Consider the following 12,791-nt stretch of genomic DNA (forward strand, 5'->3'; position numbering starts at 1 on the left):
ACGTTTACGCGGACACAGAACCAAGTGAGAGACATTGGAAATTTCTCGAACACCAAGTATTCGGCAGTCAAGCAACCTACGAGCTAGCGGTCAAGATGTGTGTCTGCAGTGAAGCTGTAAATCAAGTAAGTCGAGCAGTGATTGGTCGCAGGACAGCTCTTACAAATCCATCTCTATGGACCTTCGGCCTCCAACTGGAGCTTTGCCAGGATCCCAATGCGCAAAGCCTGAGTTTGTTCTTCCAATGTGGGATGCTCTTATCCGCCTAGAACGGCTTCGGTGGCGGCTCTGCGTGTCCGTATGGTGGACTCGGAGGCACCCCTGGTCCGCTGTATATTTGGCTGAAAGGTCTTGTGGGCTTCACTTGCTCGACGGGTTCCGTGTGTACGATGACGTTCTATTATATCGAAAAAACGTTAGCTTGGATGGGACTGATGAAGCTGCCAAGCACTTGCCTCTTTGTCATCAATGATGAACGTCTCACTTCCATCACGCTCATCTTCCATCAAAGTCTCCCCTCGGGTGAAGTCGTTCATGCGAGAGTATCTCTTCGGTCGTCCGTTTCTGCTTCTTTCGAGATTGGAGAGTTCGGCGGATTCGCTCCCTGGGTTCCCAGTAATCTTCGATCGACCAGTCCCGTAGCTTGTTTCGCCGATGAGTCGTGGCCAAGTGTGCTTCAAGAAGAGCCGCAAGATGGGCAAGGAGCCACAGATGATCACGAGGTTGGCTTCGATGCAAATCCAGCTTGACGGAGTCGTTAGTGCCCATGGCATGTCGAGATTGGCGATGAGTGGCGGCATGAGCACTAGGCGAACAATGCTTGTCGCAGCCGTGCTGAGAAATTGTGAGCATGGTTGTTTTTGTTGGTCCTGACGGAATATTCTGCGACTTACATCGAGCCGACGCTGAAGATCACTACGAGGCCGATCTTCTGTACTCGTGGAACTTGCAGTTTGAATACTATAGGCATAGGTAAGAACTACGATAACTGGTCAGTCACTCGTGGAAAGATGCTTTCGACCCCGGGGAACATACCAGCATAATTATGTCTGTTGCTGCATTAAGTCCCGCAGTAGCCATGAAAACATTGCCACGATTGATGCAATGGCCTTCGGTGATTGTCGGATCCCATACTCGCTTGAGCGGAATGCATGCAAATGCCAGACACAGCATTAGGACCAAGCTGAATGTTGCGGTCAGGGCCATTGTAGCGTAGACCGCGTACTTGAACCACCTTTGTGGTGAAAGCCGCATGTAAAATATCAGAATTGAGAACTTCGCGAACGCCATGAATGCGAGATAGACGATGCTGATGGCTGTGGTGATGAGCACGACATGCTTCAAGTCACTAACGAAAAGTTAGACCGAGCAAGTGGCATAGATTGAAATGCCTACGCCAACGAGATGTCCCAGATGTGCACTCCTGTGAGACCGGCACCCTTCAAGTAGAGGATGAAAATCTGAATTACTAATGACATGGCCTATGACTAATGTCAGTATATGACTACTATTCGTGGCGATGAATAGTCATGTACCCATGCGAACAGTAGAAACACATCATCGATTCCGAAAATACGGGCCAGAACTGCTTTTGTGTAGATGCGCATCGTCAGCAACATCGTCGCTATACACATGCCGAATATTGCAAGCACGAAAGTCGGCGCATGGTTTCTGATGTGAGGGTTCTGCAGGTTCGACACCATTCCAGGCGGTGGCTCCGCCGCTGGTGTGTGAGCAAGATCGAGGGTCGACATTTCCGCGGTCGCATCGCCTTTTGGGCTGGACAGAGGGGCGGTATGTTCTGTCGGAGCCCTGATTCGCGTCGTGGCCTTGCGCGCCGGTAGTCTGAGGGAGGCAGGTGGCTGTCTATCCAAAGGCCGCTACGATGGGATCAAATGGAAAGATGTAGATGCCGGCGGCCAAGCCAGGATACGAATGCCCTCCTTGATCATGGTTGTGGCCTGGCGAGAGCTTCAAAGATCTCGACTTTGACTTTCCGCAATCCTTGCGCACTGCGGGTTGTGCCCCTTCGTCTTTGGGTCGCGAATCTCGCGATGCCGTCGAAAAATCTGTAGCGATGCCTTGGAACGACCTCGAAGAGCGGGTGTGTCGATTGCGTCGGCACACATGTGTGGGTTGCCTTGCCATGTAGTCGACTGTTGAATATAAATGTCTTTGCCCTTGTCGACACACCCACGTAGAACGGTGAGAAGCGCGTTGGTTGACACATCGGGTAGAATGGGTCACCCATGGCATTATGCAGGAACAATGGTTTATCGAGAGTACCCTGTCGAAGCGCGAAGCTGTGAATCGAAGTGAGGACTACTACGCCAGGTAGAGAGCAACAGCATGATCTGAGGTCAACAGCGAGTCTCAATTTGTCATTGGGATTGGCAGATGTACGACATGCAGTCTGTGTTTGATGAAATCCATCTACCACACTGCTGGTCATTTTGGTATTGAGAGAAAAGCATCTGCCCATTCCGCGGATCCACCGATCCCTGTGGGCATGCTCTCCGCTCGTTGCAAATGTGGTTGTTGGTGTGCAGAATGAGGGAAGTCCAACATCGATTCGATGTTCTCGTACCGGTAAAGTTTCGTCCGTGCGGTGAGACGTGATTGGAATTTGAAATGTCGACAACATACCTTCAAGATTTGGCGACCCTGAGCACAGCTTACGAGGGACGCTGCGCCTTAGCTCGACAGGTACCGTCTCCTTCTGTGCAATCGAAAGGATGAGAATGAGACTTCTTGTGCGGGCTAGCTTTTGTGCGGAACGTAGGACAAGGGTTGCTTGCTTGAAGATCTCCAGGTTGATATCGTTTACCCGAAAAGCTTGATCTCCTATTGATTCAGACATTTGCCCAGTAGGAACCAGCAGAGGTCCAGCGGTTTAGTCATTCGCGCTGCAATAGAAGCAACAATTGGCTTTCATGTCCGACGGATTGCACTTGAGCATACGCCAGATCTATGATGGCTCGAATCAATCAATTGAAAATCTTTAAGCCTGGATGCTTTTGGTCCCATGTCGAGTTAAGCTTGGAGCACTTCACAAAAGTGGACCAGGGTGAGTGGGCGCAGGAGATTGGAGCGTACGTGATTAGGGCTGATGGGGCAGACCTTCTTTGACTTGATGTAGCTGAAGCGCAGTCCAGACTGAGCGTAACACAGGAACAGCATGCAGTCGAAGTCTTCGGCGTCTGCATCGCAGTGAACTCTTTGGTCGTGCGGGCTACATAGGGCCTGGATCGAGTCTTTTTGAGCATAAGCAGCAGGCTGATGCCGATCCTCTGCCACCACCAATAAGCTTCGGGCGACCAAGGCAATACATCTGGTCAGACGGTTCACTCCTCACCCTGGATTTTATGTCCGTCGATAGAGCTTTCCAGTGAACTCCGGTCGCGCGGATGGCAAGGCCTGATCTCCCGATGCACTACGGCTTGACTTCAGCCTCTCATCACCAGGACTTTCACTGTGCTATACATGATGCTCAACAAGTTGGCTGCGTTACTTGTCGCGGGACCTGCACGTATCCTGATGGGGCATGAGAGTACCAGAGAGACGAGTCCGACTTCGATGCGAAAGCCATGCAACCATGAGTACGTTGGAGGATCGCGATATCATAGCTGCAAAGTAATACAAGCTCCATAGAAACAGGTGGTAGCAGAGTGGATTGCATTCCTTGAAAGCCCTGGTACGAATCTGGCTGCATGGCATGTCTGCGTAGAGACTGTGTCTGGCCACAGAGGAAGCGAGAAGCCTTGCATCTCTTTGGCAAAAATACGATCTAGCTTAAACGAAACAAGTGTTTATTGTTTAAGTATGAGCAGAAATGCTGCAATTGTTGTGGTTGATGTGACCGAGCATTACCAATTTCGGTCTGTTAGGGGCCTACTGAACTTGTAGACATTTCTTGCCTGAGGAATCTAAGCGGTTATCAGGGACTTGACTCTTCATCTTGATCAGAGTCCCCGATCCGCATTATATCTCAAGATGCAAAACGCCAGTCGAAGGTGCCGTGGTTTCATTACTCGATGTTCTTGAGACAAGCGCGATTGCTGGCACACTCAGAGTGGCGCCGGCGTGCAGAATTCAAGTGCTAAGCCAGCCTTCCCGAGCCGAGATAGTTAGTTATTGTACTTGGTACGGACCTGTCAGGGCATCGATATAACACGCAGAGAAGTCGAGTGCTGATGGAATTGTTTTCGTGCTTGATTCGTTCCTCATGTTCATCAACATGATATGCCCTTGAGTGCTTACTTTTCCTGATGTCAAATTTCCGAGAGTTTGACGCTATGAAGATTTTTGTATCATCAGAACTGAACCCCGACGTCTACGCAATTGGGGACAGCATCGGGAGCAAGATGCAAGTACCACATCAAATCCTTGTCCTTGCTCTTGACGTTGAACGTGACCACCTGTTTGTCCTCATGGCTACCACTTTTGGTTCCACCCCTGATCCCGAGGCAAGCCTTCGTGTTTCTGATAGGCACAAGTCTGGATGTTGTCAGCGTTAAACGCAACGGCCCACGTCCAAGCAGTGCTTGTGAAATCAAAGTTCCAAAATCTGCACTTACAAATACAGTCCAGTCTTGTTCCGTAATGGGACAATGCTCCAACGACGAACATTGTTCCAAGAGCTGGCCAGACCACAAGTGACATCATCTTGGTCTTTGGCGTCCCCTATCATTCAGATCAGCCCTCGGAATCATGGCCATAGATTCGCGCTTGGGCACGATGTAAACCTACAAGTAGAACCCAGATACGTGCCAGTGGCTCGGTTGAGGACGTTGAATTCCTCCTTTCCTGAGTCACCCATGCCAGCATAGACGATAGCCCAGTGAGAGTTTTTATCGTCTATCTTGGTGGACCTATCATTGTTAGACTCTCGCCGCAGCAATCACACTTATGGCGCATGATAAGTTTGACGTGTGCTTACTTCGTCTCTACTTTTGTTCCATCTGCTTTTTCACCATTTTGGAGGGTCATGTAGAGACCCTGCTGGAGCACAGACTCGAAAAGGTATATGTTGGGTCCGATATAGCTTGACACGATGATATTGTGGTGCAAAGATGGTTGTAAGCTGTCTTTTGATTGCGATCCTACTGAAGGCAGCGCCTGAAAGACCAGCATAGCTTAAATATCAGGTCGTCGTGGAGGATTTTCACAACCAGAAGCTCGATCCTTTGGCTCTACAGCGTGTAGGGGGGAGCAGACCGCCTTGTGATGTAATTGCAGAAGGATCGGCCGGGGAGATATGCCCGCGTCTGTACAAGCTTCTTGAATGATTGAGATACATCTGCAAGGTCGGTCGGTGAGCATGCACTGCACTGTAGCGGCGGCAGAACACATCATGAAGAGCGTCGGATGCGCAAGAGCTTCCCCGTGCTGCTCTTCCATAACAGGCAACTGCAAAACCGCGGTCAGTGCAACCTATGAGCCAGCCAGAAGCACTCTTAGACCGCATTGTGGTCAACACTTCCTATGCCATGTGGAGTGAAACCGGAAGTCTGAGGGTCGAAGTGCAGCTACAATCGGAACAACTACGTGCTATGTATTCCCGTTCCGACATGCAAGCATCATGTAGTAACGGAACGAACGGGCATCATAGAAGTTGGCAGTCCTGCTGCAGTCTGCCAGTGTCCGACAGGTACTCCACACTAAACTTCGTGCGATATGAGATGCGGTCCCGCCCAAGCGAGCGCTCGCGATGACAGCTCAAGGACCAGTAACTCACTAATGCGTCAAAGCGCGGCTGTGCGCCTCCCGTCTACGCGATAGCCCGAAGCATAGCCAGTGTCTTGATGTAGCAAGAAGTGCGGCGAAGCGCACCGCTTCCTTGCACCGGTGTCTTTTGGATGGACACGTACGGGAACGTAGACTTGACATGCGGCGCATTTAATATCCTAGCCAGGATGACAGTGATAGGAAAGCAGGCGTCGTAGCTCGGCGGCATCACCGTTGTTGTGATCTGTCTATGCAGTCGGGATCCTTTCATTGTTCAATGCCTCTGACTACGCATCTAGCCTCACGTTCTTGAAAGCTACCAACAGGCGCTCCCTCGAGCTTGAACACCTTTCTGTCGCATTCTAGAGGTGTGTGATTGATGTTAGCCGGTTCTTCAGTACCCTAGGGTGTTTTTGTGTAGCGATTGTACCTTGTGGCCCAGGGCCAGCCGCCATTCCAGTCTGATGCCAGTCTTGCCGGGCTTGCTCAGCGATCCACTAATTGAAGGTATCTCGAGCGGTTGGCTGTGATATTGGTTGGAAACGTGATACACATATATATCTGAGTTCTTTGGGCAGGCTGGCGCCTCATTCGCATGTATGTGATTCATGGAGAAGTCAGCTCTGCGTTGGGGCCGTGCCTCGTCCCTGGGGTCCACACGGTGCAACATTCAATGGAAGTAGCAACGAAGGGACCGTGTGGCCCTTAATTCACCCGATCGGGTGACAATACATCCGGAGTAGATAGAATCGAGTCTTCGTCACCAATCCCAGGCTCGAAAGGAGCTTCCAAGATATGATCTGCCGACCCTGATCGCTCGCTTGCACTGCTCGGAGCATCGTCAAAGTTAATGCATCTGCGAAGGTGTCCCAGCCGTAGAGCATTCGCATGCTGTGCCCAATGACTCCAGTCGTGGATGGCATGAGGTGCATGGCAGGATTCGATGAGGTCGGCTGATGGAGCAACTCCATGTCTTGGCAAAAGTTCTTCCCCTCATCAAATCCTGATGAGATCCAAGTATTCGCCCCTTCCATCATTCTTGCTACGACCGGAACTGACAGCGAAGGTCTTCTCGGTCGACTCAGTACATCTGACTCAAAGATTGGCGCATAAGCATGCTCGAATCGCAAGAAAGATGTCACAATTTATTCCCTCTGTAACACTGCCGAGCTTAAGCTAGCTTCAGCCCAACGGCGCGCATGCCGCGGCACCCTCAGCTGGCAGTCATAGGCGGGCTCAGATGGATCGTGCAGCAGACATCATTTATGTGAGCCTGTGCATGTCCACATCTCAGACGGATTCCGGCGAATCCGGTCTTGACTAAGCTCGTTGACTCGCATGGAGGTAGTGTCTGGGGCAATATAAATGGTCAGGAACTAGCTTCGGTGCTCTACCCAACATCACAAACCAAACATGGCTCCCAACACTGAGTTTACACGAAATGAAGCTATTCCTGGAGGCACAACACCAGATCTTTCATCACTCAAGGGCAAGAGTGTCGTGCTTACAGGCGGAGGTTCTGGCATCGGCGAGCAATACATGCGCCACTTTGTGGCAGCTGGCGCCTTTGTGACTTTCAGCGATATCGTTGAGGATCGAGCTGAGAAACTAGTGAACGAACTTGGTTCAGAGAACGTGGCATTCGTGCCTGTAAACGTACTGGTATGGCAAGACCAAGTCAAGCTTTTCAAGGCTGCTCTCGAAAAGTCACCAAGCAAGACTATCGACGTCGTCATTGCCAACGCTGGCATTGGTACGGTCGATGACTCTCTCATACACACCGAAGACTCCAACGGCGATCCGGTTGAGCCCGAACTCACTACTCTCAAAGTCAACATCATTGGTGTATTTTATACCGTCAAGCTGGCTATGTATTACTTTCCGAAGCAGCCTGAGGGTGACGACAGGGACCGATGCATCATCATGACCGCCAGCCTTTCTGGATACCTTGACCATGCGGACGCGCCTCAGTACAATGCTTCTAAGCATGGCGTTCGTGCAATCATGAAAAGCATTCGTCGGACTGGACCGGCACAAAACATCAGAATCAACCTAATCGCGCCGTGGTATGCAAAGAAAACTATTATTTAATAGACCTCGCGGCCTAACATTATGCAGGTTCATACAGACGAGCCTCGCCCCACAACAATTCTGGGATGCAGTTAGAGCCACGGGTGCAGAGTTCTGTGATATCAAGGATGCCGGAAAAGCTGCAACTCATCTGGCTTCAGACAAGCGCATAAATGGTAGATGCTTTTCTTTTGTCGGTAACGCGAATTGTGCTAACAGAACTAGGACGAGCGCTGGGGATCGTTCCCAAATCATTCCAACAACGTGGGTACTTTGATCTCGAAGTGGACGACTGGAACGACGAGAATTATATGACAGCGTATCAGAAAGGTTTAGTGGGTAGAAATGCTGCATCGAAGCAGGAGTCGGAGCAGAAAGCTCCATCTTCACTCAATGTAGCGTCGACCTCTGTTATCGAAGCATAGAGTCGCAACTGAAGCGCAAGATGGAGTCTCTTGATATTTCTTCGAAATGCCTCGCAAAGACTGGCTATTCCAACTTTTCCAGCGACAAAGCATTGTTGAAGTGTTGGAAGAGACATGCAGCAGCAAGCTTCTGGCTGCAAGGACAAAGGAGTATAAGTTTGCTGCTTCGATCACGGACGATAAAACTGTGATTTTGTCACTTCTACTCCATCCAACGAAGACTCTCATCAAAGTTGGTCTGTCACTGGAAGGCAAAATGACGCAACCACAGCACGAGCGTCCCTCTCGCTTTCGAAAGCGCGGAAATGCCTCTACAAATGTCGTCGAGTATCCGCAGAGTAGCCTGGTTCGTCCTCACGGTGAGTACGGACCCTGATGAGTGACGGAGCTATGGATTGGGTCAGAAGCCCAGGATGAAGCTGAAAGCATCGCTATTACAGGCCAACTTGAACTTCCAATCCGCACGGCTGTCCCCACGAATGGTGTCATTCCGGACCTTTCCTCGAGATCAAATGCCACCGCTCCAGTACCCGAGAGCTCCAACGTCAATCCGCTCTTCCGCCCTCCAGGGGCCTCAGAACTACCAGTACCCCTCGATAGCCGGTCCGTGTCTGTCAATAACGCAGGTAATGTCAATTCTGATCTTTTCTTGGGGTCGTATGCCACCGCTCCAGCACTTGAGGTCCCCGGTGCCGGTCGACTCCGCTGCCCTCCAGCACCCCGGAAACCATCAGTATACTCGGATAGCAGGTCGGAGTCTCTGGATGCGACTGGAGGTCACAATTCAAACCACGCCTTGAGATCATATGACGCCACCTCAGCATCTCAGGGCTTCTATTTTAACCCACGTTCCAGCACTACGGACTTTCCGGGACCACCAGTATATTTGAGAGACAGGTCAGAGCTTACTGCTGCGGCTGAACCACCAGTCAACGCAGCAGAAATGACGAACGTAGACGAAACGGAAGATTCTGCTGGCGTGGAAGAAATTGTCAAAAGCGTCAAAAAATTACCCACGCTCGAACTCGTATACATCGCTGAAGTTGTCGAGATGGCGTTGAAAGCTCGTGGCATTCCTCGACTTGGAAAAGTATCGTACGATCCTGGTGATCGCCCGCCGGTCAAATTCGATAGAGCGCATAGCAGGAGAGTGATCAAAGAAGGCAGGCGAATTGATGAACGGAAGGCGAAAGCCCATCAACGGCGTATTGAGGATGAGAAAGATAGACGAAAGTTGGACGAAGCGATGACGCAAGCGGTAAGACTGATGCGGAAGCTTCAAGAAAATGGACCGACGGAGCAGGGCCCTGTAGATTTGCAGCTGCAAGAGATACTTGATCGGGCGTGATTGCACCGGAGACTGGTACGCATTCTCTGCGCAGAGGCTCGCTCCTGGTTCATAGTGGGATCCTCCTAGCTGCGTTGATGTGAAAACGACACAAGATAGATCAGCCGCAAGAAAGCAAAGCACGCTGTACCTAAACCGAGACTACACCTTTCAAATCTCTTTCACCCATCCCTTCAACTCTTTAGTCTTCCCTTCGTTACCGTTCGACTTGACACTCTCACTTTCGCGTCGAATTGGCACTCCATCGATCGGCACAGAGTACCTCCCTTGTGTAGGACAGTCTTGTCGATAAGCAGTCGGTAGTATGAGCTCGTCCTCGTTGTGAGTCTTGGTACCCTGGCCGATGCCACGAGGAGAGAATATCGTGCTCAGGAACCAAAACGCTAGCGAAGATATGAAGAAGCCTATCGTAAACGATCAATTCGTCAACCGGCAGTAGCAAAGAAATGCAATCTCTGCTGCACCTACCTGTCAGGAATCCCAGGCGGCTGAGTTTCATAGCCGAATTCGGAGCGCGGTCCAAGTCGCTGACGCTGGCTAACTCAAACATCAGCATGTTGCCAAATAGGTGCTAGTGTCTGTCTGTCTGTACTCACTGACATAGCCCGGCATGGCAGGTATGACTCCAATCAAGAAAGCAGCATACGCCCTCCAGTTGAAGCCCTTGTAATACCAGTAGATGGAATCACTGTTGCCACGATACAAATCATCCACTTGAGCCAGGTCAGCGTAAAGCATAAAAGCGAGTTCGCTACTTGGCTTACTTTTGATGAGTCTCCTCCGCACGATCCAGAAATCCGTGACTAAGATACCAGAGCAGGGTCCGTAGAAGTTTCCGAACCTTGCGCAAGATCAGCATGTATCTCATAAACGACAAACGTAACGTGAATAACTGACCCGTTCAAGACAGCAATGAATGTCTGCGCGTTGACGGTAAGCTGCCATGGATTCACCGCAATGCCAATAGCTGCGATTATGTACGCTCTGTACTCGATCCGTCAGCCATGATTTACACAATTGCTTCTGTTCAGCACACGCACCCTCTACGGATGTTGAGCCATTTTGGGGCCCACGCTTGCAGGTCCATAGCAACTGCTGTGGAGTTAAGGATCACATTGACGCAGATCTGTGCCCAGGCGCAGCCGGCAGATGCAAAGAATCTGTGCTTCGTTAGCATCGTCTACTGAGTGCCGTCTCTGGTTCACGTACACGCCCGCTCTCGACGACGAGGAGTTGTTGTGGTATCGCTGGATCTCCCTCAGTAGCAAGTACGGTTGCCAGTAAGTATCTCCTAGAGCTTGACTCGCAGCCGACGTGGCGATGATGCCGATTGCAACTGCATATCGTCAGCAGAGTGACCGTCAACAGAACCGTAAGGTTTTGACGCACAGACGGAGTAGACGCAGATCATCAATGCGATAACTTGGACTGTCATAGACTTCGTATTGCTGATTCTGGCCAAACGACACCAGTTTGCGTTACCGAGAGTAACAGTTCCCATGTTTCCCAGTACGGCTGTGGCACCATAGACGACTGCCCATGCTATTCCCATCGTCAGATTACCTTTTCGAAAGCTGAGGCGCTGCATCGTGTTACCTGTTGAATCTGCCAAGACTGAGTCTGACTTGTAGTCATGGGCGAAATATGGTCCTGCAGTGCCGTCTGCGTGCTTCACTGCCCAGATCATTATACCTGATTTTCATTGTCAGTAATGGTGCATAGAGTTTCGTCGTTGGAAGTTTGGTATACCAAAGACAGTACATGTGAAACATGCAAACGAGACCAAGAACGGGCGATCGAGCTTCTCCGGCGGTATCCATAGGACGAAAGCATCTAGCCATTAGTCAGCACCTGCAGTAGAGGTCGACTAGACTCACTTACAGAGAACGTTGTAAATGATGACTACAGGTTTCATGAGTCAGCTTGTCCCCTTAACCACAACATAGCCTCTTCTGGGAAACTCACATCCAATCAGATCCTGCGCCACGCACTCAGTATTAGCCTTCCAGTGCCGTCCTCTTCTTATTCCATAATGATGACGAGGGGATAAAGTACCTTCAGCTCCATTGTCCCTCCAGCAAGCGGGTGTCTCCACTCAGCCCAAGAGATCGACATCGTGCCGATACATGTCGAAACAGCCTGCGCTCCCCACCACCCCTCAATTCCATTCCATACAATGCCCGGCAGGACTCGAATCAGGATCGGCAGATACGTGCCTCGCAAGCCCCAAGCGGACCGTGCAGCGACGTTGTAAGTGATGTGGTGACTGCCGCCCATCCACTGAGCATTACGACAACATATCAGCCATTCTTCTGGAGGATTCTTGTCTGGCCATACATGAGTAGAGGTGAGCACTTACGCCACACAAAACAGCTAAAGCCGCCAAAACGATCGGCGAGAAGATCCCTGCACCGAGTGCTTGTTTCCCACTCAATCCGAATGCAATGAGAGCGGAGCCTGTCGAGTAATTGTAGATGGCGAAACTACCCGTGGACCAGTATGCGACGTAATCCCAAGTTCCCCATCGTCGACTGCATTTCTTTCAGTAAGCACAATTTTCTTGTCTGCGATCTTTGTGGAAGTTGACAGAGCTTACCGGTCCCCAGTCAACGGTACGAGATCTGCGTGGTTGGCTTGTCAGCAAACATCGCATCGAAGGAAATTCAATATGTGTCCAGCGAAGATGCTAGAGACGAAAGACACCCGCACGTACCAGGAGAAGTATAATGGTCAATCGCATAAGTTCCAGTCTCAGGCTGAGGGACCTGCAATCTCTTGAATCTCTGTCTCAATGCCGGTGACTGCGTCATGATGTATCTGGCGATGGAAATGAGGCGCCAGAAAGTCCCGTCGTCAAAAGAGATGTGAGTCCCGCGCTGAGTTTAATCGGACACAGGAAGGTTCATATGCCCACATGGCATCACACGTGCTGCTCGGAACGTGGCAGTCAAGCACTTAGGGCAGCGATAAAACACGCGAGCACATGCTGTATCTTTCGCTGCGAATGCTTCTTGTATCTTATCATGTATCTTCGACATCCTTGTCATCCCGGAGACGCGGATCTGGAGCTCTGATTGACCAACGAAAGTCGCTATCACATTCTGAAACACCGTCGGCCTGCTTACATCCAGAGCGACGGGCGATCATGCCATACCATTGCGCGGCGGCTGTTGGAGGCGAAAAGCGGGGTGTTGTTGTATCGACTGGGGTAGTTGATAGAA

At 50.7% G+C, this 12,791-nt stretch overlaps 5 protein-coding genes across 7 annotated transcripts; 2 read left to right on the top strand and 3 right to left on the bottom strand.

Annotated features, from left to right (window-relative positions):
- Nucleotides 1-265: 265 nt before the first annotated feature.
- Nucleotides 266-1,754, bottom strand: CKM354_000998500 (uncharacterized protein; the record flags this gene model as incomplete). Of its 2 annotated transcripts, XM_044805429.1 has the most annotated exons (6): nucleotides 266-397; nucleotides 456-834; nucleotides 894-979; nucleotides 1,036-1,348; nucleotides 1,396-1,481; nucleotides 1,536-1,754. In XM_044805429.1, the coding sequence occupies 6 exons, from the start codon at nucleotides 1,752-1,754 to the stop codon at nucleotides 266-268; spliced, it is 1,215 nt and encodes a 404-aa protein (XP_044661364.1). The 2 variants fall into 2 exon arrangements, with proteins under 2 accessions (XP_044661364.1, XP_044661365.1); XM_044805430.1 differs by lacking the exon at nucleotides 266-397 and having other exon boundaries at nucleotides 417-834.
- A 2,559-nt stretch (nucleotides 1,755-4,313) lies between these two features.
- CKM354_000998600 (uncharacterized protein) lies at nucleotides 4,314-5,133 on the bottom strand (the record flags this gene model as incomplete). The annotated part of the gene is made up of 4 exons (XM_044805431.1): nucleotides 4,314-4,497; nucleotides 4,578-4,683; nucleotides 4,750-4,871; nucleotides 4,940-5,133. The coding sequence occupies 4 exons, from the start codon at nucleotides 5,131-5,133 to the stop codon at nucleotides 4,314-4,316; spliced, it is 606 nt and encodes a 201-aa protein (XP_044661366.1).
- A 2,007-nt stretch (nucleotides 5,134-7,140) lies between these two features.
- Nucleotides 7,141-8,222, top strand: CKM354_000998700 (uncharacterized protein; the record flags this gene model as incomplete). 2 transcript variants are annotated; one of them, XM_044805432.1, is made up of 3 exons in its annotated part: nucleotides 7,141-7,793; nucleotides 7,846-7,973; nucleotides 8,017-8,222. In XM_044805432.1, 3 exons carry the CDS (start codon nucleotides 7,141-7,143, stop codon nucleotides 8,220-8,222), a joined length of 987 nt encoding a protein of 328 aa, XP_044661367.1. The 2 variants fall into 2 exon arrangements, with proteins under 2 accessions (XP_044661367.1, XP_044661368.1); XM_044805433.1 differs by having other exon boundaries at nucleotides 8,023-8,222.
- A 256-nt stretch (nucleotides 8,223-8,478) lies between these two features.
- Nucleotides 8,479-9,570, top strand: CKM354_000998800 (uncharacterized protein; the record flags this gene model as incomplete). Its single annotated transcript, XM_044805434.1, has 2 exons — nucleotides 8,479-8,581; nucleotides 8,663-9,570. The coding sequence occupies 2 exons, from the start codon at nucleotides 8,479-8,481 to the stop codon at nucleotides 9,568-9,570; spliced, it is 1,011 nt and encodes a 336-aa protein (XP_044661369.1).
- Nucleotides 9,571-9,720: 150 nt separating this feature from the next.
- Nucleotides 9,721-12,380, bottom strand: CKM354_000998900 (uncharacterized protein; the record flags this gene model as incomplete). Its single annotated transcript, XM_044805435.1, has 16 exons — nucleotides 9,721-9,974; nucleotides 10,039-10,107; nucleotides 10,167-10,283; nucleotides 10,335-10,411; nucleotides 10,468-10,554; nucleotides 10,611-10,730; nucleotides 10,780-10,906; nucleotides 10,960-11,112; nucleotides 11,167-11,262; nucleotides 11,320-11,403; nucleotides 11,452-11,472; nucleotides 11,536-11,548; nucleotides 11,626-11,850; nucleotides 11,930-12,101; nucleotides 12,167-12,191; nucleotides 12,284-12,380. The coding sequence occupies 16 exons, from the start codon at nucleotides 12,378-12,380 to the stop codon at nucleotides 9,721-9,723; spliced, it is 1,737 nt and encodes a 578-aa protein (XP_044661370.1).
- Nucleotides 12,381-12,791: the final 411 nt, after the last annotated feature.

Source organism: Cercospora kikuchii (assembly GCF_019650295.1).
Source record: "Cercospora kikuchii DNA, contig_00006, whole genome shotgun sequence".
Taxonomy (NCBI): domain Eukaryota; kingdom Fungi; phylum Ascomycota; class Dothideomycetes; order Mycosphaerellales; family Mycosphaerellaceae; genus Cercospora; species Cercospora kikuchii.